The sequence below is a fragment of the Panicum hallii genome, chromosome 9 (genome assembly GCF_002211085.1).
Source record: "Panicum hallii strain FIL2 chromosome 9, PHallii_v3.1, whole genome shotgun sequence".
Taxonomy (NCBI): Eukaryota; Viridiplantae; Streptophyta; class Magnoliopsida; order Poales; family Poaceae; genus Panicum; species Panicum hallii.
The window spans coordinates 67,227,519-67,251,567 of NC_038050.1; the positions used below are offsets into that span (position 1 = coordinate 67,227,519).

General features: G+C 48.7%; 1 protein-coding gene across 2 annotated transcripts; it reads left to right on the forward strand.

Annotated features, from left to right (window-relative positions):
• Positions 1-12,380: 12,380 nt before the first annotated feature.
• Positions 12,381-15,340, forward strand: LOC112878185 (protein NRT1/ PTR FAMILY 8.3-like). Of its 2 annotated transcripts, XM_025942610.1 has the most exons (5): positions 12,381-12,535; positions 12,939-13,032; positions 13,335-13,552; positions 13,765-14,294; positions 14,381-15,340. In XM_025942610.1, the coding sequence occupies exons 1-5, from the start codon at positions 12,470-12,472 to the stop codon at positions 15,171-15,173; spliced, it is 1,701 nt and encodes a 566-aa protein (XP_025798395.1). In that variant the 5' UTR covers positions 12,381-12,469; the 3' UTR covers positions 15,174-15,340. The 2 variants fall into 2 exon arrangements, with proteins under 2 accessions (XP_025798395.1, XP_025798396.1); XM_025942611.1 differs by lacking the exon at positions 12,939-13,032 and having other exon boundaries at positions 12,454-12,535; positions 13,335-14,294.
• The last annotated feature ends 8,709 nt before the right edge of the window (positions 15,341-24,049 follow it).

Here is a 24,049-nt window from a genome sequence, read left to right on the forward strand (position 1 = left end):
CCACTTTCCTCCTTTCTTGCTGTTTTCATCATAGAGTCTTTTCTTGAGACCATCAATTATCATGCCGTTCGCCCTCTCGACTAGACCATTGGCCCTTGGGTCTGCAACAGAGACATATTTGACCTCGATGCACGCATTTTCACAGAACTCTCAGAACTGGTTGTGAAGTTTGATCCCAGGTCCGTGATGATGGTATTCGGGAAGCCGAAGTGATGCAAGATATCGGAGATGAAATCAACAAGTCGATCTGGTGTGAGCTTGGCTATCAGCTTGTACTCGATCCACTTGGTAAACTTGTCGATAGCCACCAATACATGGGTGAAACCGCCTGGCGCCGTTGTGAAGGGTCCGATTATATCAAGGCTCCAGTAAGCAAACGGCCAGGATGGCGGTATGATGATGAGACTGTGAGCTGGGACGTGAGATTGCTTGCCAAAGAATTGGCAGTTTTGGCATCTCCGCACAAGGTCCTCAGCATCGGACACTGCGGTGGGCCACCAGAAACCAGCTATGTATGCTTTCCCCACCAGCGTTCTTGAAGCTGCATGGTTGCCGCAAACGCTCTCATGTATCTCCTGCAGTATGTCGTAGCCATCTTCTTTCGTGACGCACTTCATGAGCACCCCTGATCGTGCGCCACGTCGGTAGAGCTTACCGTCGACTAGGACGAAACCCTTACTTCTGCGCATGACTCGAGCTGCCTCTGCGCTTCTTGCATCCATTCCCGCTGGTAGTCTTTGATCCCGGATGAAGTCGATATAAGCCTCTCTCCAGTCCTCTCCAGGCATCATAACCTCCTGATCAGGCTGTTGAGGGCCAGCATCGGTGGTTACCTGAGGTGAGGACTTGATGGATGGCTGTTTCAGCTCCTGGACGAAAACTCCTGCTGAAACCTATGCGCGGGTGGATCCTAACTTGGATAGAATATCGGCGCCAACATTATGCTCCCGTACCACATGATGAACCTCCAGGCCGTGAAATTTATTTTCCAGCTTGCGCACTTCTTGTACGTAAGCGTCCATCGTCTTCTTGTTGCAGTCCCACTCTTTCTTGGCTTGCTGAACGACAAGAAGTGAATCGCCGTATACATGTAGTCGCTTGATGCCTAGTGATATCGCCAAATGTAGCCCGTGAAGCAAGGCTTCATACTCGGCTTCATTATTGGATACCTCCCAAAGGATCTGAAAGACATACTTCAGTTGTTCGCCCCGTGGAGAAATAAATAGGACTCCGGCACTGCCGCCATCGAACTTGAGAGACCCCTCGAAGTACATGGTCCAGGATTCTGGCTTGCCGACTGGAGTTGGAATTTGATACTCTCTCCACTCAGCCATGAAATCGACTAGAGCTTGAGACTTAATTGCAGTGCGTGGCTTGAAGTCGATGTACAAAGCCCCCAGTTCCACTGCCCACTTTGATATGCGCCCCGTGGCATCTTAATTGTGAAGAATATCCGCCAACGGGAAATCCGTAATCACAGTGATCTTGTACTCGTCGAAGTAATAGCGCAACTTTCTTGACGTAATCAGTATAGCGTATAAAAGTTTTTGAAGTGCCGGGTATCGTACCTTAGATTCGGAGAGTACCTCGATGACGAAGTATACGGGCCTTTGCACTCCAAACGCATGGCCCTCCTTGCCGCGCTCGACTACAATGGCACTGCTGACAACATGAGTTGTCGCCGCAATATAGAGTAGTAGATCTTCTCCCGGCACTAGAGCTGTAAGGACCGGGGGAGACGGAAGGTGATGTTTCACGTCTTGCAAGGCTCGCTCGGCCTCCTCCGTTCACTGGAACTTATCTTAGCGTTTTAGGAGCTTGAAGAAGGGTAGTCCTCTCTCCCCGAGTCGGGAGATAAACCTGTTCAGGGCTGCCATACATCCTGTTAGCTTTTGCACATCTTTGATTGTGGCCGGAGCCCCCATATCAGTGATGGCCGTGATCTTCCCAGGATTGGCTTCAATTCCCCAGTTGCTGATAATGAACCCGAGCAATTTTCCTGATGGTACTCCGAAAACGCATTTAGCTGCATTGAGCTTCCACTGAAACCTGCGTAGGCTGCTGAACGTCTCTTCCAAGTCTGCAATCAGGCTGTCGGGATTCCTGGTCTTGATGACCACGTCATCCACGTAGGCTTCAACGTTTCGATGCAGCTGATCAGCAAAACACATCTGAATCGCGTGCTGATAGGTTGCTCCTGCGTGTTTCAACCCGAAGGACATAGTTTTGTAAGCGTACGTCCCATACGGGGTTGTCGGAGAAAATCTCCAGCCGGGTGGTGGAGTGCATCCGCCTAATCCTAGTTAAGGATGAGTTTGGGGGAGACCTAGGAGCGCTTTATCAAAGGTGGAGAAACACGGGAAGGACACGAGAATTTAGAGTGGCTCGGGCCGCCGGAGTGTAATACCCTACGTCCATTTTAGAGCTGTATTGCTTGAGTGTGTTGGTCAACAGCTTGTGAGACTAGACCTTGTGTAAGCCTAAGAGGGAACCTCCGATGGAACCTGTCTTCTAACGAGTGCACTCTCCCTTTTATAGACTAAGGGGAGTGCTAACACTATGCGGGGTCCCGACAGGTGGGCCCGGCCAACAAGAGCCTGTTATATGAGAGATATGGAGATCTTACTCTCCAGCTCCTCTCTGTAGTCCTCTCGATCGGTAAGTTGATGTGCGTATCTACAGCCAGGATATGGCCGTGTGCCGCCTTGCCGGCACAGTGACTGCTGTCAGTGTTACCTAACAGTGGAAGCCGTGCTGCCACTGTTGGGTCAGGACCCTCTGACAGATGAAGGAGCTGCGCTGACCCGCAGCGCCGTCACCTCCGCGCACACTGTTGTAGCGCACGCCTCGGCACAATTGCAGCAGGCCATCATTACTCACGCGCGCGGTGCCGTCATGTGACTACACGCCATCTGCCCGCGCGCAGAACACAGTGACGCGCCGCCTTGGTAACAGGCAGGCTTACCGTGGTGTCAGTTGGGCAGACCATGCTATGACTTGGGCACACATAGCCCACCTACCCGCATTTAATGTGGTAGTTGGGCTGGCGTCCTGCGGAGGGCCTTCTGCCACGGGCGCGTGGCAGGCCGGCCGTGCAGTTGCCTCTGTGGCGGCACGTGGCGGCGCCGGACCCCTTCCCGGAGGAAAAGGGGGGTCCGGGCCCCCGAGGCCAGTTGGGGAGATAGGCCCATAGGGGTCTGGCTCCACACGTGGCAGCGCCGGACCCCCTGGGGGGTCCGGGCCTGTGGAGGCCATCCCCAAGCACCTTGTCCTCATGGGCACGTGGGGGCGTCGGACCTATGTGAGCTCGGGGGGAGAGGTCCGGAGACCACGGTCCCAGCTGTCAGGTCCGGGCCGTACGTCCCGTCTCCCAAAGGACAAGGGTGAGGTCACGGATAACCTTGCGCCCATCGGGCTGGACACCCTAGTAGGAGGTACCCCTGTCTGTATGTACCGACAGAGGCCCCCGGGCCCACCTCGGATGAGGAACGAACCCGCAGGTGGGGCCATATCCTTGTGTTGCGCCGGGTGGACAGCTTGCTCGGATGGTGGTAGACCACGTCCTGTCCTGCTTCAGGAGCCACGACCCCGCCATCCCCTTAACTCCGGTCCCGGAGGGCCCCGCACCAGAAGCAGAGGCCGCCGCCCGGGAGGGAGTACAAGAGGCCGTGGAGATCGTAGCCGCCCGCTTCGAGCGCTATCGTGGAGCCGGACCTGTAGAAGGAAAAAAGGCCCCTCCGGACCGCCGAAGGACTAGAAGTAGTAGCACATATTATAAGTTATATAAAGTTTTGTATACGATATGTAATACAAAGATATGCAATACAAATTGTTTTTGTACACATGATAAGTAATGTAGTATTCTGTGGATGGCAAGCAATAAAAACTTGGCTGTTTTTATAAAAAAAAACTTAGCTGTTTTTCCATTTGCTTGTTCTCCTTCTGTCGTGTGCTTTTTGGACTACCGAGATCCCTTGGCCCCTTGGTAGGTAGTCACAAGATTTAGACCTGCACATAACTTAGGATCGACGCTTAGCGATCGTTCCCACGGGGTCCCGGACCTTGCCGGCAAGAGTCCTTTGAGATGTAAGACTGGGTTTAGTGAATCAGAGCGCCAGGACCCAGGCTCTAGGATCGAAGGGGTCCAGACTTTCGGGTCCGCGGTTCTAGGTACTACGGTACTTATCCTAGAGAGGTAGAGTGTACAGGCTTAGGGTACGGAACCAGGCTAAGTGGCTATACAACTCTGGACCTCGCTGAGGACAAGTACGCTTCCCCGAAGCCGTGGTACTTATCCTAGAGAGGTACAGTGTGCAGGCTTAGAGTACGGAACCAGGCTAAGCGGCTACACAACTCTGGACCTTGCTGAGGACAAGTACGCCTCCCTGAAGCCGGTCCCAGAAGACCAGACCCTTCCTTTCTGAGAACGAGAGGTCCTGAGTGGAGACACAACCCAGCAACTCAATTCGAGCCTCAAGCACGACACAGGGATAAAGGACCACATGGGGGTTAGGGTAAGCAGTAGATAAGAAAAGAAACTGAATTGCATAGACCTCAAAGGCAGGCACAGAATAAATTTTTCCTTAATAAATTGGTTCAAATAGATTGTGCGATGTACGCCAAGGGTCGGGTCTACGAGGGCAGACCTCCACCGCCCTGGACCACACGGAGGTGCTACCATATTATAAAGGAAAAAAATTTATTCTCGGCTAAGCCCTTAAGGATAAAACTTACGGAGGTGTTCAATATTCTATGGATTGGGTAGTTGCACGCCCTCCTCCGTAGCTTATGCGAACAGATCCGGGTCAGCGCACCTTTGACACCTTGAAGGGGCTCTCCCAGCTGGGGGAGAGCTTGTGGAGCCCTTCTTGGTTCAAGATTCGCCGTAGGACTAAGTCCTCGACCCGGAGCTCTTCGGTGCGTGCACTCCCCACCGTTGGGGAATGCACAGAGCCGGATGCGCCGCCCTGTCGGCGACGCAGCCTGGACACATATCCCCCCGCTGAGCCTGGGGTAACCTGTGCTAGGATGAGGAGGTGATCAACGTTGTCACGCCATTGCCTCTGCGCGTCAGGCGAGGCTGCCTCACCAGGAGGGTTGCGGAGCAACTCCCTGGCTGCCATGAGCGGCCCGTTCGGTGCAGGCACCGATTGGGCCACGGAGGCCCGCTCCGCAGCACGCTGTGATGCGGCACGCGCTGCCGCCCTGGATGGGGGATGGCGCGTGGCATGTGGCATGGATGACGCCACTTCCTCGCCCAAGAGGAGGTCGTGATGCCCATTTTCCCGCGCCATTGCGGTCTTGAGCTTTGACCAAGCGCAAACCAAACCTAAATCCCCTACCTGGCGCGCCAAATGTCGGAGGAAATCTCCAGCCGGGTGGCGGAATGCACCCGTCTAATCCTAGTTAAGGATGAGTTTGGGGGAGACATAGGAGCGCTTCATCAAAGGTGGAGAAACACAGGAAGGACACGAGGATTTAGAGTGGTTCGGGCCGCTGGAGCGTAATACCCTATGTCCACTTTAGAGCTGTATTGCTTGAGTGTGCTGGTCGACAGCTTGTGAGACTAGACCTTGCGTAAGCCTAAGAGGGAACCTCTGATGGAACCTGTCTTCTAACGAGTGCACTCTCCCTTTTATAGACTAAGGGGAGTGCTTACACTATGCGGGGCCCCGACAGGTGGGCCCGGCCAATAGGAGCCTGTTATATGAGAGATATGGAGATCTTCCTCTCCAGCTCCTCTCTGTAGTCCTCTCGATCAGGAAGTTGATGTGCGTATCTACAGCCAGGATATGGCCGTGTGCCGCGTTGCCCGTACAGTGACTGCCGTCAGTGTTACCCAACAGTGGAAGCTGTGCTGCCACTGCTGGGTCAGGACCCTCTGACAGACGAAGGAGCTGCGCTGACCCGCAGCGCCGTCGCCTCCGCGTAGACTGTTGCAGCGCACGCCTCGGCACACCTGCAGCAGGCCATCATTACTCACGCGCGCGGCGCCGTGATGTGACTACACGCCGTCTGCCCACGCACAAAGCACAGTGACACGCCGCGTTGGTAATAGGCGGGCTTACCGTGGTGTCAGTTGGGCAGACCATGCTTTGACTTAGGTACACACAGCCCACCTACCCGCATTTAATGTGGTAGTTGGGCTGGCATCCCGCGGAGGGCCTTCTGCCATGGGCGCATGGCAGGGCCGGCCCTGCAGTCGCCTCTGTTGCAGCACGTGGCGGCGCTGGACCCCTTCCCGGAGGAAAAGGGGGGGTCCGGGGCCCCGAGGCCAGTTGGGGAGACAAGCCCATAGGGGTTTGGCTACCACACGTGGCAGCGCCAGACCCCCTGGGGGTCCGGGCCTGTGGAGGCCATCCCCGAGCACCTTGTCCTCATGGGCACGTGGGGGCGTCGGACCTATATGAGCTCGGGGGGAGAGGTCCGGAGACCACGGTCCCAGCTGTCAGGTCCGGGCCGTATGTCCCGTCTCCCAGAGGACAAGGGTGAGGTCACGGATAACCTTGCGCCCATCGGGCTGGACACCCTAGTAGGAGGTACCCCTGTCTATATGTACCGACAGAGGTGATGAATGCGGTTTTGATTTGATCCTCCTACTTGAGCGTAATCTGGTGATCTCCTGAATAGCAATCAAGGAAGCAGAGAAGTACACAGCCCGCCATTGAGTCGACGACTTGATCAATGCGCGACAGCCCGAAGTGATCCTTTGGGCAATGCTTGTTGAGATCGGTGTAATCAACACACATTCTCCATTCATTATTCTTTTTCCTTACAAGGACGGGATTAGCTACCCACTCTGGATGGATCACTTCTTTAATGAAGCCAGTCGCGAGGAGTTTAGCTATTTCCCGCTTGATTGCCTCACGCTTGTCGTGAGCAAATTTTCGAAGGCGTTGCTTTTTGGGCACAGCCTGGGGGTGTACATTCAAACTATGCTCGATCAGTTCCCTGGGCACCCCTGGCATATCCGCTAGTTTCTACACGAATATGTCTCGGTTGGTCTCAAGGAAACTGACGAGCGCGAGTTCCTATTTCTCATCTAAGCCTGCGCCGATGACGGCAATCTTGGATGAGTCAACCTCCTGGAGCTGGATCGACTTGAGGGCCACATCACCGGTCGACTGGATGCTCGACTTGCTGGCCTTTCTCGAAGGGATCTCCAGCCCGGCCTAGGAGAGCTGCTGCGCGGCCGCGAGTACTTCCCCTGAAGCATCTGGCACACGCGTAGTTGAAGCATACTGGATCGCCTCCTGGTTGCAATCATATGACTTCTTCAAGTCGCCTCGGAGAGTGAGTACTCCACTTGACCTGGCATCTTGAGAAGCAGATAAACATAATGCGGCACTGCCATGAATTTGGCAAGTGTCGGTCGGCCCAATATGGTATGAAAAGAAGATTCGAAGTTAGCAACTTCGAATTTAATGAACTCGGTGCGGTAGTTCTCTCTCGTGCCGAAGGTGACTGGAAGAACCACCGTGCCAAGCGGGTGCGCCGCATTACCTGGGACGATGCCGTAGAAAGGGGACTTGCTTGGAAGCAACATGTCCGTGAAGTCCAGACCCATCTTTCTCAAAGTGCTGGTGAAGATGAGGTTGAGACCACTCCCCCCGTCGATGAGCACCTTGGTGAGCCTGACTTCTGCCACCACCGGATCCAAGACGAGGGGGAACTTACCGGGCTCCGAAAAGTTTGTCCACTGATCGTCGCGGGAGAATGAGATGGGCACCTCTGACCAGCAGAGTGGTCGCGGTGCCGCCGGCTCGACGGACATGATCTTCTGGAGAAGCAGTTTTTGTTCCCGCCTGGAACCGAAGTCTCCATCTCCCCCGAAGATGACGTTGACGGTTTTTGAAGCATCCTGAAACTTTGTGTTGTGTGCTTGGTCCCTTTGGTCGTCGTCTTCGGGTTCTTTGTCCACTGGCTTCTTATTCTTCTTGCCGCCACCGGGATTACTGAATGTTCTCCGAAGGTGGTAGCAATCAATTGCCGCATGATTGGCACCTGGATGCCATGGGCATTTCTTCTGCAAGAGCCTCTCAAACTCTTCCTGCGTCATTGACTTCTTGCCTCGCGAGGGACTATCCATAGCCATGATGAGATTATCTGGCTTGCGTTTTCGGGATGGACAAGAATAGTCCTGCTGTCTCTTGTCGTTACGGTTGTCACATGGACGCCTCAGGTTGCTATCATTGCGCCTCGGAAACCGCTCCCGCATCTTCTCTTTCTGCTCGAACCAATCGTGCATCATATCACGAAGCCCTGCAATAGTTTTCGATCTGTTCCGACCAAAGTCTCTGTAGATGACTGGGTTGGTGATGACATTGTAGAAGCAGTCAATGATGTCTTCCTCCGAGATATTCGCAATAGTAGCGTGGACGTCAAAGAAACGGCATGTATAGGACCGTAGGAGCTCGTTACGTTCCCGTTTACATTGAGCAAGATCGTGACGAGTACCTGCGCGAGTGATCGCCCCTCTGGAAATTGTCGATGAAGACCTTCTTGAGCCGCTCCCAGGAGTCAATCGAGTTGTTGCTGAGACTCTCCAACCACATGAGTGGCGCAGGGTCCAAAGCCATCGGGAAGTAGATGACCTTGGCGATGTTGGAGCCCCCTGCGACTTCAATGGCGGTGGAGTAGCAACGTAGCCATTGTTGAGGAGCTTGCTTGCCATCATACTTGGTGATGCCGATCGGCTTGAAGCCCTCAGGGTACTTGTAACTGCTAAACCATGCGAAGAAGGCTGGAAAACGGTCGCTGCAATCAGTTCCCTCTGTCTCGACTACTTCGCGCTCTTTGCGCCTGGAATCGATTACGGACCGCACGTCGCGTCCTTCATTGATTCGCCGGCGCAGGTCTTCTGGAGGAGGCCGATGATTGGCCTGTCCCGGAATACCCCCTGGAGGTGGCTGCTGCCTCCCGCCAGGGGCCTGACTCCCGCGAGCGTTGTCGTTGTTGCTGCACTGAGGTCGAGGACGACCGCCTGCCGTTCGACTGTGAGCCGGGCTTCGGCTTTCGCCCACGCGCTCCTCCCTGAGGGTAGACGCCGGGTTTTGTTGATCAAGCTAAATCCAAGCCCTCTGTGCGTAACGAAGTGCTTGACGCACGTTTGGATTGTTACTGCGCTCGAGTATAGCCATGACCCTTGTGATGTTGGCCACCGGAGTCCTGAAGCCCCTCTCGCTTACGGCAGAGAATTCGGCGTCAAGCTCACGATGCATAGATCGCATGCGCTCATTGACCCTCCTTCGGCGAGCTGCGCGAGCTCTGTTCCTGGTCCTCCGTGCCTCACGATCAGCGTTGTTTTCGTCGCCGGCGTTGGCTGTGGCCTCATCTTCAGATACCGCATCAAATTCGATGATGGGCACGTCGCCATCATCCTCACCTTCTTCCACCATCAGCACCTGGCGTGAGATGAGCTCATCAGAGTTCGCGTCGACTAGCTCGGTCGACTCCTCTACCACGGTGGCTAATGGCCTGCCCTCCTGAAAAGGCAACGGCTCAAGGTGCTCCACAAACCGGTCTTCGGCCTCGAGTAAATCAGAAAGTTTCATGCCCTTCCAATGCACGAAACGCCCTTCTGGAGAGGAGGTGATTATCAGACCGTTGGCACCAAAGCAACCCGAAGCCCCCCGACGTGCGGTGGCTTCGGGCCTTCTGAGTTGGAGTAAAGAGTCCAAATCCTCCTCCAATGTGGAGAGGGACACGAAGACGTTGGCCTCCTGAAGATCAGTGGCCAAATTGCGTAGACCGAGTCGTGATCGGCTAAGCGAGACCTTAGATTGGAACGAGTCCGACCCAAGCAAGATTGTTGCAGCGCTGGATGGAGTCGCGCCGAAAGCAGACTCCTCCTCGATCTTCGCAGCGGATCCATGAATTGACAAGTCATCGAGATTATCCACGAACTTGTCGAGATCGCTATGGAAACTCGCCGCAGGAGTTTTCGGCTTCATGTCGACGAGGAATCGACGGAAAGTGCCCACGCCATCTGCGACGCAGACCCATGAGCCAAAAACAAACGTCGTGCCCTGAGAGGGTACTGACCTGGTGAACTGGAAAGATGCCATCGAGTTCGCCGGTGGATCTTCGATGCGCTCCCCTACCTAGTGCGCCGGTTGTCAGTGTTTTACCGGCTGCCCACCGAGGGGTATACCCAAGGTGGTAAGTTTAGGTGAGGAGACGCCGAGATCAGGAACTCGAAGGTGTAAGGAACACAAGACTTAGACAGGTTCGGGCCGCGAGATGCGTAATACCCTACGTCCTGTATGGTGGTTTGTATTGCTTTGGGTGTAGATATTGTAGTTGTTGTATTTTAAAGGGGTCCCTGCCCACTCTTATATATCCGGGAGGTCAGGGTTACATGAATCGTAGCCCAATACTAGCCAAGGAATCGTACCCGAGTATAACTCGAATAGTTTCTTTCTATACCGACTAGCTTTATCTCCTACTCATACGAGTAGAAAATAACATAAATAAGAGATAAGACAGGCTTTATCTCCTAATCCCGTTTAAACTACGTTATGTACACAGTTCCGTAGCCCCAGGTCTGACACCCGTCCCTACTTCTCTCAGCTAGAAATGCTACTTTTAGAGGTGGGTAATGCAAAATAAAAAAAATATTGCAGCCAACCAGCCACTACCACACGCCTCTGTACTATCAAGGTACAATTTCTTTGATGGAATATGCATACTTGCATCACTCGGGGTTCGAACTGCATACCTCAAGCCTTGCACGTACATTCGCCTCCACCACACTATACAGTCACTTATAACACTCTATGGTGTATGCTATTCTTTTATATTAACTCTGAAATTGATTTGTACGAGTGGGTGACGCTATCACCCGGTGATAGCATTACCCGCCCCTAAAAATATTTTTCTACCTTATTTTAAAAATTCATTTAAATATTTATATGTAGAAAAATAAATTAAAAAAGTGAAACTTCTACACTATGGTTATTGTGAATTGTAGATAAAAAAATATGCCAAGTACATTTCAGTGTATATAAATATTAAGATTGTGGAAACATCAAAGTATGATTTGAGTTGTATGAGATACTATGTAGTCATAACTATTAGACAACTTATAATAATTTTTTGGACTAATAAATAATTTTAAATAAAAGGTTATCAACTATAAAATTGTAGATCTCGTCAATCTTTACAATTTTGATATAAAATTTGATTTCATCTGATCATATGAAAAAATTATAATTTCTTTGTGTGGAACTATTTATAGGGACGGGTCATATTATCGTACATACCTATAAATGTATTTTTCAGGGGCGGATGATGGCGTCACCCGCCTAGTGGTCATTTTCAGGGACGGGTAACGCCATCACCCGCACCCTAAAAATGTATTTTCAGATATGGATGAATTACTACAGTAATCTATTCTATTTATAGAAGCAGGTTATTTTTGACCGTCTCTCAAATAAGAACGGGACATGCTACAAATATGTAGTAGTGTTAGAACGTCGGAGGAGGAGGCACATCGGGGCATCAGAGGAGGCGTGCGTTAGTGTGTCGGAGGAGGCACGTCGAAGGGGGCAACGCGTGTGGGGGCGTCAAAGCAGGAGGCGCATTGGAGGATGCTGGGCGTTGAGGTGCAGGGGAGTGGACGGCATCGGAGGAGGAGGCGCGTCGGAGGATATTGCACTTGTACTATACTTAGATTTAATCAATGAGTTATTATTTGGATACCGTAACATTTTTTTATTAAAATACAATATAGATGCAAATATTTATTTATATGCCGCACACATACTCATACTTGTTTTTGCGGGTAGCACACATACTCATACTTGCGCACCTTGCGTAGGTGAGCAACTTCGAGAGACCAACTAGTGAGGCATATTGCTTATCACTAAAACATTGACTGGTTTTAAATGTGAGCATCCATATTTTATCGAAGATTCAAGTAATCTTGATGGACAACGACATGTTCAGCGCAATAAACAATAATCAACTAAGCTACAAATTTAGTTCATCCTATACTTCTTTTACGACTTAAGCTTACTTTGGAAAACATGGTTACCTTGTAATTATTGAGCATTTATTAAGTCATATTCTTTGTACGAACGACTGACGCAAGCAGGCATACACCGATACACACACGAACACGTACGGAGCACTAGACCACTACTTGACTAAACTATCCTCTGTATATGCTACTTGGATTATTGTGGAATTGACCTCTCTACTGTGCGCGTACTGCGTAGGCACTAGACCACCTCATTCCTTACGTGCCGCCCGTTTACTTTTGGGGTTTTGGTAATTTAAATTGGAGTGCATGGCTATCCGAGATCGAGATCTGTTGCTGCTAGCTCCATATAAAATGAGGCATCGTTGTTCCAGTTGCGTCCAACCTCGCAAAGCTCCCAGTGGCCAGCCAGTAGTGCTCTGATACGGTGTGGTGCTAGTGATTTTCACCCAGCTAGACCGAGTGAAAACAACTTGGGTTACTACCATGGAAGCTCATAAGGACATGGAAGCTCATAGGGACACGTTGCTCTCTGAAGAACCCCTTCTTGAGGTGAATCCCTCCGCTACTTCCTACGCCTTTCAGTAAATTGATTTGTCGCAGGCTAGCAAAACTTATGAACTGTGTGATTTTTACAAGCAATTTCTTCCATCTTGTGTTCGTAATACTCTCGCGAGAAAGGAGCAACTGTATCAAAAAGAAAAAGGGAACTTTCCTCTTGTAGCTCTCTTTTCTTCATTTTCCTTTTTTTTCTTGCATATTGCTGAGATTTTGTAATGCCTGTATTTTCTTACAACCCTATCCTTGGAAGTTGGAAAGGATGCTGATGTGGAAGAAGTTTACCATCAACTAAGTTATGCTTCCATTCAAATTTTGGTTCTATTCTAGGATCTTTTATTGAACATGTACTGCATCTGCAAAGAACTATAAAGAATTTGTTTTTTTGTCCCAACAGAATTCAATAGAACGTAGAAGCGAAAAGATTATTGACATCAAGGGAGTCAAACACCATACTACCGACAGTTGGAGAGCATGCACTTACATCTTAGGTAACCAGAAGAAATCAAAATTTCATCCAGATCTCACAAAAATGTTTAAAAAAAGAAGAAAAAGGAAAGGTTATGAAAGTGCTAAGGGTAGCTAGTTGGAACGATTGCTTACCTGCCAAGATGCAGGGCCACGTGTCATGGACATGGCTATGACAAATTTGGGATTGAGGATTTGCGATGACATTTGAAGAATTATATCCAAGCTTTCTTAGCTATCTGATACTTTCACACATCAACATATATTTGTTCTCCAGTCTTATAATTTGCTTAACAGTTACCACTTTGTGACATCTATACTGCAGTTACTGAATGCTTTGAGGAGCTAGCATACTATGGCATCCAGTTCAACCTGGTTACTTTTCTAAAGACCGTGCTACATGAAAATAATGTTACCGCAGCAAGAAACTATTCGAATTGGCAGGGGACTTGCTATATCGCACCATTGGTTGGAGCTATCATTGCCGATTCCTATTTGGGCAGATATCTGACTACAGTGGTTTTCTTCACAGTTTACCTAGTTGTAAGCACACAAAATTAAAAATTTGTGAAAAAATATTCTGTTCTTCTTCATCATTAACAACAACAAAAAACAAATAAAAGGGGTAGGAAAAAAAGTTTAGTATACCTCAAATTCATATGTTGCCACCATCAATCAATCTTTCGAAAATTCTGTCTTGGGCACCTACTTTAGTTATTTCCACTGACCAATTTCCTGATCTTGTTCAACACAAGGGGATGGCTGCAATGTCCATTTCAGCATCATTCCCGACATGTGCCGGACCTGACTGCCTGCAGGATGGTTCTTTTAAGTCATTCGTGTTCTTTCTCGGCCTCTACATGATGGCAATAGGAGCTGGTGGCATCAAGCCCTGTGTCTCATCTTTCGGCGCCGACCAGTTCGATGACAGCATCCCAGCCGAGAGGCTAAAGAAGGATTCCTTCTTCAACTGGTTCTTCTTCGCGATCTACATCGGCAGCTTCGTCTCGGGCACCGCTGTTGTGTGGGTGCAAGATCACTGCGGATGGGTTGTAGGCCTTGGGATCCCAACGCTGTTCATCGCATTCGCCATCGCAAGCTTCATGTTGGGTTCCAGTTCATATAGGTTCCAAAAGCCTCTTGGGAGCCCAATCGTCAGAGTTTTCCAGGTCCTCGTTGCAGCAACTCGCAAGTGGGCTATCAGAGTCCCGCGCGATGATTCTCTTCTCCACGAGGCACCTGAGATGGTGGATGTCCATAAACTGCAGCATACACCAGAGCTCAGGTAGTAGACTGAATAAATTGTCAGTTCCATTTTATCAGGCCCAATCTTTTGTAAGTTTGGTTGTAACTCAAAAGATTGCCGTGCAGATTTCTTGACAAGGCTGCAGTGATCTCATCAGACGACGAGATAGCTGATCCATGGAGACTTTGCACGGTCACGCAGGTCGAGGAGCTGAAGGTGGTCGTCGGCATGCTCCCCATCTGGGCCACCGGGATCGTATACTTCTCCGTCCTGGCGCAGTTCTCCTCCACGTTCCTGGAGCAAGGCAGAACGATGAACAAGCAGGTCGGCGCGTTCGCCATCCCGCCGGCGTCCCTGGCATCGTTTGACGCCGTGAGCGTCATCTTCTGGGTGCCCGTCTACGACCGGGTCCTCGTGCCCGCAGCCAGGCGACTCACCGGCAGGGAGCGGGGCCTCTCGGAGCTGCAGCGCTTCGGCGCTGGCCTGCTCCTCTCGGTCCTGGTGATGGCCGCGGCGGCGCTGGTCGAGATGCGGCGCCTGGCGCTGGCGCGCGGCGAGGGCCTGTCGTCGATGAGCATCCTGTGGCAGGTGCCCCAGTACTTCCTGGTGGGCGCCAGCGTCGTGTTCGCGTGCGTCGGGCAGACGGAGTTCTTCTACAACGAGGCGCCGCCGTCGATGCGGAGCCTGTGCTCGGCGCTGGCGCTGCTGACGGTGGCGCTCGGGAGCTACCTGAGCTCGCTCGTGGTGACCGCGGTGGCCTGGCTCACGACGGGGGGCGGCGAGGCCGGGTGGATACCCGATGACCTCAACGAGGGCCACCTCGATCGCTTCTTCTGGCTCCTCGCGGCGATGAGCGCGCTCAACCTGGCGGTGTTCGTGTGCTGCGCGAGGCGGTACAGTCGCAAGAACGTTTACTGAGGGGCAGTTCTGCTTTGTGGCTGGCGAGGCCCCTCTGCAAAAATGAAGACTAAGGAGGATCATTCGTGTATCTCTCTCTTTAGCCCGTCTAAAATTCATGTATGAATCCAAGTGTCATGATATCTTAATTCTGCAAATAAAAAAGTTATGTTCTTACATTTTAATAATCCAGTGTTCGGAGAAATCTTCTCGAGCCTTGTTGTTACTTGTTAGATGCACCAGCGGCTTAGTAAACGTATGAGGTGTCGGTTTCAGAAATCGTCATCTTATCTGAAATGAAATGGTCCAGCATGACAACATCCCAATATTTTTTAATGGGATGAATCAATCAACCATATGCTTGTGTGAGGTGCTAGGAGGCTGGGACAGATCTAACAGTGGTCACCGAAGGAGAATCAATGGTAAGTAATTAGCACGAATTAACAGAATGGTCACGGTGAAAAATTATGAACACACCATTTTTTCCCCTATCCCTATCTTTGCACTCAGTTTTAGAAAGAAGTATATCTTTGCACTCAGTTTTAGAAAGAAGTATGTCCAAATGTCAGCAAACCGCTTCTGTAAACAATAATATGATGGTTTCGGTTGGATCTTCTGCTCTGATTGCTTTTTGGTTGAACTGTTGGCATGCACCGCTGACCTTCAAATGTATTGTAAGAAGCAAGAGACCTGCATTCCAAGTATACTATGATAGGTGACATTTGTAAGCTTAAAAGACTCATTGCCACGAGACGCAAACAATCCCCAAAGACACTGCACGCCAACGAGGGGCACTATCAAACCAATTTCAGTTGCCTCTAAAATCTCAGATCATATAGGTATAGGTAATTTTGTTCGGTTAAAATGAAACAATAGCTGAATCTGATTGATTGGAGACAAGCAAGTTATACAAAACACTAAGGTACTGGCATTTGAAACCAGACATACACTAAAATTTCAGTTAAATAATAGTGTAGTAGGGATAATCATGAGTGATATAATACATGAATAATATGCTTCGCTAGAATGAAAATCGAATGAGAAGAGCATGACATTTTCACAATAGATAAGGAAGAGAGTGAAGAAATTCAGAATGACATGAGCAGGGCTGTGAGCAGTGCTATCAATAAGCATGATCATAAAGGTTTTTTTAAGCAAAATGGCATGAGCCCTGCCTTTCAATTAAGTTAGGAAGGCATGATCATAAAGTAACGACGCATAAAGAATGGCCAGGGGATAAGCTCCAGGCTTGCAAATCGATTCAAAGGCTCAGAGTTCAGATCACAGAAATAATAAAGTAACAATAGCATGCCGAAGTTGCAGACTTGCAGTCAGACATTTCAGCTGGTTCTGGCACTGCTTATACATGACTGAGGGACAATTTTTTCAGTACGACTCATCTATAGATAAATCTACAACCATGCCCTTTTTTGTGTGTTTTTGGGGGAAACCTACAATTCTGCCTTACCATATTGGTTGATGTTTCTGACAGGCAACTCCTGATGGTATCCCAAATTACATTGCTAGTAGGCATTATTCTCAGGTCATACGCATAGCGTAGTCTTGTTCCGACAGTAGGGGGCATAGTAGCTCAACTGCTCAACACATGGTTGATTGGGTGCAGAGTTGCCATCCATGTGTTGTTGACAGTAAGCAAGATAAAAGCATACAAGGTGCATGGATAGGAAACCAGAAAAAGTCCAAAAGTTTAGTTAAATAAACAGCACAGTAAGTGTCATTGTGTTTCGTGAGTGACATAATACATGATGATGTGGTAAATCTAGCATGATTAACCGAGTGAGAGGCGTGACATTTCTACAAAAGAAAAGCAAGAAGTGGGTGAAGAGATTCAGTTAACAGACAACTAAAATTTCAGTTGAACCTGCAGCGGTACGGTGGCACAGAAATTATCATGCTGAATGATATCACTCGTGATTTTTCTAAATGACCATCCCTTTATGCCGGAATGAAACAAGATCAGAAAAACCTTTAGCTAGTTGTTCTTCTAAACGATCTGGATCGATATACCAAAGTTGCAGACTTGTAGTCAGGCATTATTAACTGTTTTTTGGCCAAAACGCGGACTCAAATGCAGAGATACTCTACATAACAGAAAATGGGGAGTAAGTGGTGACCAATGCCATCAACAACTAGAATGAATACAGCATCACGAATGGAACTGCTCCCTCCGTCCCAAAAAGAATGCAATTCTCGCATTCCAAATAAATTTAGTAATATGCTATATTGCTGTGTAGCTCTAGCACACACTAGCAATGCAAGCCGTAAGCGTATGGCAGATTGGCAGCTACAATTGGACTCTGGAAGTGTAGATAGTAGAATGTGAGCTCTCACCTGATTCGGAGTTAAGCGTGTCTTTCCACATGGACAGACTCTACTACGTTCTGAATCTGTTGATTCGTAGCACCTGTCATTTTACAACGACATTACAGCTTACTAACATCCTATTCTGAAAGAATGGCCAGCAAACATACGCTCTTCTCTCACTGATATACAAAACAGAGCCCCAGTAGCTCCCCATGCCGGTTCGGGTTGCCGTGGTCGCCATGGCCCGTAACATGGCTGGCACAACGGCGACGGGCACCGCAGCATCTGCGTCTCGTTGGGTGGCGCCATTCCCGGCGAGGACGTTCAAGCTGGTGGTGGACCCTGCGTGGATGGCTTGGTCTCATGGGTTAAGGGGAGGAGCAGCTTCGTCGGTGATGCCTTCCCCGGCGGCGGCTCAGCGTCGAGTATTCGGGGGATCGTCGGAGGAAGGATTTTCTCCAAATTAGGGGGTTTTATGAAAACTATCTACCTAGTGTTTTGCATAAACCAAATTAGGGGGTTTTGTGAAAAAACGGTACCTAGTATTTTTCATAAATCCCCTAATTTGGATCGCGATTATTAATCGCGATCCAAACTAGGGTCTAATTTGTAAAATATCCAGACCGGCCAACTCCGTAACATGTCTTCGACGACGAAAGCCTCGGTAACCGGCCGATGGCGCAGGGGTCACTACCACGCGCCGCATCGGCGGCGGTGTGCGCGCTTGCGGTGCTCCAGGCAGGCCTAAGGGTGTCGCCGGCTCGCAGCAGCCTTGCCGCCGTGCGCTCCGAGTAGCAAACTGGCACGCGGACGCAGCTCACAAGCATCACCATTGCAGCGGCTGGAGTCGCCAACTAATGCGGAAGGTAAGAAATGTGCCCAATTTCTCGTGGGCGGTTCGGAGGTGCAGATAATCTGAATATTTCTTGACGAAAATTCAGAAGAGAAGACCCCATTTGACACGGTATGCTGATCGATTCGCAAGAAACAGATGCTCAACTGGTAGATACATTGGACAAATCAGGTTTCATTGTTGAGGATGCTGCATCTCGTTTCCCTGAAACAAACAGATCACTGCACTAAGTGCAACTTACAGTTTCAATTGCCAAAGCTTTTTTTTTTTCCAGTTTCCTGTAAAAATCTCCGCTGATCAGTCGGGAAGACAAAGATAAGTTCAGTGCAGGCGAAGGAACATAAACATGAGCAGTACAAATGGTCTAGGAGTATGCAATGAGGCAGTGAGAACAGAGGGCCAAAAATTCAAGATCAACATCACGGTGTATATGTTGCTGAATGTTGTAGTTCATTGGTTGTAGCAATATGTTCCCTCTTTGTTTCTTTCAGTAGAGCCTGAAGAAATTCAGTAAAATGGAATCCAAAACACTAGTCGAACCAGCAGTGCAGCAACCATGATGCTGGATTTGTGTGACGCATGAAGAAAGTGGCACTGGCCTATACCTCTGTGGAAGCTTGATTTAGAAAGTCCAAGTTACTATATATAATGTGCCCCTGTAAGTTAATCAGAACACGACAGAAGGTAAGCTCTCAACCTTGCAACCTAGTTCAGAGTTGAGAGTCTAGTCCAATTCGTTAAAATTGTGAAGGGAGAATCAGCTGGAGAGTTTCCCCACTGGTATTTCATTAAAATTGCATAGTTGCTGGGAAAGTGAGAAGTTACAACATATTTGTATTAACCATGCTCGCAGTCTCAGGTTTAGATAAACCAAACATTTCAGGTGAACTACTACTAATTGTGGTGGGTTCACTCGGTCATTGGTAAATGAACTAACTAACAATTCTTATTGGTGGGGCTCGTCGGAAGTTGCAGCAGCTGGTTGGTATTAAGGCAATTCAAATTTCAACAATTTAAATTGGAAAAATTGGAAGTAAGAAGTTAATACTTTTATATACTAACCAAACTTGGATGTTATTGGTGGTCCTTGGAGGGTTCTCCTAAGAAGCTTTTCTGGACCGAATAATCTTACAGATTTGGTCCATGTCAGTCGGTTGATATTTTGACAGGTGGACCAAATACTCTTAAGGGATGCAAACAATCCTCAACAGCATGAGAAGCCAACAAGAAGCAATGGCAGCACTATTATCAGTTCCCTCTAAAATCTCAAATCTCAAGTCATATGCATAGGGGAATTTTGTTCCAGGAGCAATGCAGTAGCTCAGTGATCGAGATGAGAGCAACCATAAAAATGGTTAGCATGAAGCTGGATTTGTCTAACTTTAAAGGGGCATAATGTTTCTGAATCAAGCGCAGGTTAGCATAAATATTGTGCCCCTGTAAGTTAATCGGAAGATAACAGAAGGTAAGATTCCGACTCCCGAGTTTACAACCTAGTTCAGAGCTAAGAGTCTTGTCACCGAGACAAGGTGGTGCTGTGACTGTCAGCAATGTTGATTTATCCGGTAGGATCAGATGTTTCTAGCACCTATCTTCATTCTTTAATAAAAATTGTGACGCAGAGAAGCAGCTTATTCAACCACCTACTATCCTGCAGACGAATGACCAGCAACCAGTATCAAAGGAGTATCCAAAGAAAAAAGTTTTTGCCCGTTTGTGCATACATGGCCTACTTCTGTCGGTTTCGACAGCATTGGTTAGAAATCTTGTGCTGGTTCATTGGTTGGCATGAGAAGCAAGAAACTAGGATTCTGAACATTTTGAGTACATTTGTGAGCGCTATCAACATCCATTTTCAGTTGCCTCTAAAATCTCCAGTCTTGTTCGAGGATAAGTGAAGTGAAATAATAGCTCGACATGATTGATCGGGGACTGAGTTGTCGCAAGCAAGCAATGGGAGAAAATTGCAAAAATAGAACTCCAAACAATACGTCGCATATTTGCCATTCCAAACATTATCATCGTAAAAGTAGAACTCCAAACATCAACCACTTAATTATACTGCCATTTAATATATTTTTCCTCTTTTATTTTTTCTTTCTTATATATTTGGGGTGTGAAATATTCTTTTTGCCCCTCTATACTTTTACTGCACCTCACGTCACGTCGGTTCCTTCCGTTCAGGCTAGCAGCCGCCGCCGCCGCCTGGGCTGGGCAGGCTCGCTGCTGGCGCCGCCTGGGCGTGCAGGTAGGCAGGCCGCCGCCGTCGCTGGGCAGGCTGGCTGGCTGGCTGCCGCCGGTGGGTAGAAAAAACATATTGTCCATATTATTTTATGAAAAAAATACTCTAGATATTAAAATGAGCAAAAAAATATCTAGGCGCATCTAAAAAATTCTTAGCACAACAATAAGCACAATAATTATGAGTTCATCTCAAAAATCCACGAATTTAGTTTAAACAACATCTCACATACCATAACTTTTGTCTAATACAAGTTCTATCTCGTATGAAATAAAGCATGAGTTTACATCTTATCGCAAATAAAGCTATCACATATCATAAAAATATTGTTCAGTCCTGAGAGGATGCCTACTGCGGCTGCACAAAAAAATATGACTCCAAAAAGAAGACTTTATATTGGTTATCACATATCATAAAAATATTGTTCAGTCCTGAGAGGATGCCTACTACGGCTGCACCAAAAAATATGACTCCAAAAAGAAGATTTTATATTGGTTGAACGATATTTTTATGATATGTGATAGCTTTATGATGTAAACTCATGCTTTATTTTATATGAGATGGAACTTGTATTAGACAAAAATTATGGTTATGTGAGATGTTGTTTAAACTAAATTCGTGGATTTTTGAGATGAACTCATGATTATTGTGCTTATTGTTGTGCCCAGAATTTTTTAGATGTGCCTAGGTATTTTTATGCTCATTTTAGTATCTAGAGTATTTTTTTGCATAGAAATGATATGGACAGTATTGTTTTTTTCTACCCACCGGTGGCTAGGGCTGGAAACGAGCCGAGCCGAGCCAGGCTCGGCTCGGCTCGCCTTGGCTCGGTCATCTAGCGAGCCGAGCCTGGCTCGGCTCGGTAATTTCACGAGCTGGTGGAAGAGGCTCGGCTCGGCTCGTTATCGGCTCGCGAGCCGGCTCGAGCCAGCTCGCGAGCCACAACTTTTATTGCATCACAGATTCACGGATCAAGACATCAAGTGTTTATCAGCAAGAAAAAAATGCATAAAGTGTTTAACAACTTTTATTGCATCACAGATTGGGAAATGGGAAGAGAAGTTAGGGTTTAGACGTTTAGCTAATGCCTAATGGGCTTTGACCTTTTGGGCTGGCTGCTGGGTTGGGCACTTGGAGGTTTGGCCTCAGCTCGCGAGCCGGCTCGCGAGCCGGAGCGAGCCGGCTCGGCTCGGCTCGGCGTTTTTGCGAGCCCAGAAAAGAGGCTCGGCTCGGCTCGTTCCAGGCTCGCGAGCCGCTCCGAGCCGAGCCGAGCCGCTCCGAGCCCGAGCCGAGCTTCGAGCCGCGAGCTTTTTTTCCAGCCCTACCGGTGGCGGCCTGCCTGCACGCTCAGGCGGCGCCGCTCGCCCAGCCCAGACGGCGGCCAGTAAAAGCACAGAGGGGTAAAAGGAACATTTCACACCCCAAATTCATAAGAAAGAAAAAAGAGGGGTAAAGGGACATTTCACACCCCAAATACATAAGAAAGAAAAAGAAGAATAAATACACCAAATGTCAATATAATTGAGTGGTTGATGTTTGGAGTTCTATTTTTACGAAACAATATTTGAAATGGCAAATATACCAATCGCGTTGTTTTGAAGCCTATTTTTGCAATTTTCTCGAGCAATGGACTGTACCTTGTCATTATCTTTCTGAATGCAATGGACTGGAATGTGACAACCTCCTCCCAGCACAGCATCGGATGCAAGGACAGCTCATTGCTTCTTGCTCCCATCCAGTTTCCACCCGCGTGATGCATCCCGTACACAACGACGAGAGCGGCGGATAGGAGATTCGGAGCCGCGAGTCGCACTTTCAGCGTCCTAAACCGCAGGAGCCAGCAATCTCTGACCGAGAAAACCGATTTCTAGGGTTTATGGTGTGATGGACATGGGCTGGACCTCGGCCCCGTAGGGATCGGCGGCGGATCGTCGGAAGCGAGATGACCGGGATGATTTTTCCCAAGAAACAGAGGAAGAAGAGGGCTTATTTACAAAATATGGGATTGGATTTTATAAAAAGAACCCTAGTTTGGATCGCGATTAGCAATCGCGATCCAAAACAGGGGTGCATGTGAAAATTATAAATTCTATATTTACATAAACACCCTTAATTTGGATCGCGATCCAAAACAGGGGTGTATTTGAAAATCATGAATCCTATAGAAACACCCTTAGTTTCAGGCCGCCAACGCCTTCCGCCGGAGACTCGGGAGGCGGCGAGAGGAGCGGGGGCAAAGAGCACGGCCTGTCCTCGACGACGCCGGCGCCGGAACCAGTCACCACGGCGCCCATGCCTGCGCGACCCTGGCAGGGCCGCGCGCTCGCTGTGCGGCAGCGCGCCCACGGGTGGTGCGGCATGCCGGTTGCCGGCGGCCATGCCGCCGTGCGCTGTGAGTAGGGGCGCAGAGTGCAGGAGTCGCGGCTGAGACCGCCCGCGTCCACGGAAGGCAGAAGAAAATAAAGCTGCCGGATTTGGCATTGATAGTTCAGGCTTCAGACATGGTGCGGAGAAACTCTGAATGCTTCTCTCATTCCGGCCTTTGACAAAATGCAGAAAAGAAGAACACATCTGACGCAGGTATTGCGATGCTCAAAGGGTAAACACGTCGCACACAATCAGCTCTGTCCTCTGGTAAAGTCCTTTTGAGTTTCCAGCAAAGTCTCCACTGATCTGTCGGCTATATAAGAAAATGGAATGTCATAGCCTGACTATCAACTGAAGAAACTCAAAACTAAGCGGTGCAGATAGTCTGGTTAGGTGCAGTGAAGCGGGGAGAGCAGAGAGCATAACTTCGATAAGGTCACCAGCACGGTGTGCATGTTCGTATGCTGGAGCAGTGTGCTCCCTTCTTTCCTTATTCCTGAACATGTTAACGAAAGTTCAGTTAAATGGGAACTATGGGATGCAAAAGTTCCGTAGAATTGAGTAAATTCCTTGTTTGTAAGATCCTGAGCTAGTAAAATGGCTGCCCATTTATACATTGTACAGTTCTGATGTCCAGCAGAAAGTCTGAATATTTACCAGCGACGCCATTTAAAGTAGCATTCTATGAAGAATTGAAGATAACTGGAGGTTAAGTTTCAACAAAGAAGGGGAGTACAATGAAGAACATCATATAAGAAATTCATAAACTATTAAGTCTTACAAGTAAATCTTGATTTTGCTACTAAGAGCAAGAAATCAACTTGAGTTTTGCTTCTATACCACATCCTTTATGAGGGGTTGCATGGTGATGCCATTGCATATGTCACTATGTTGTTAGAAGTTACTTTGAAAAGGGTATCTTAGGTGTCACTGGTTCATAGATGAGTTGTTATAAGTAATATATACCCGCTCTATTCCAAATTATAGGTTATTTTTGGCTTTTCAAGAACCTAGATTTTCCTATGCACCTCTATATACGCCATGTCTAGATACATAGTAAATAATATTTATCTAGGGAAAAAACAAAAAGGTCTAAAATTTCGAACGGTG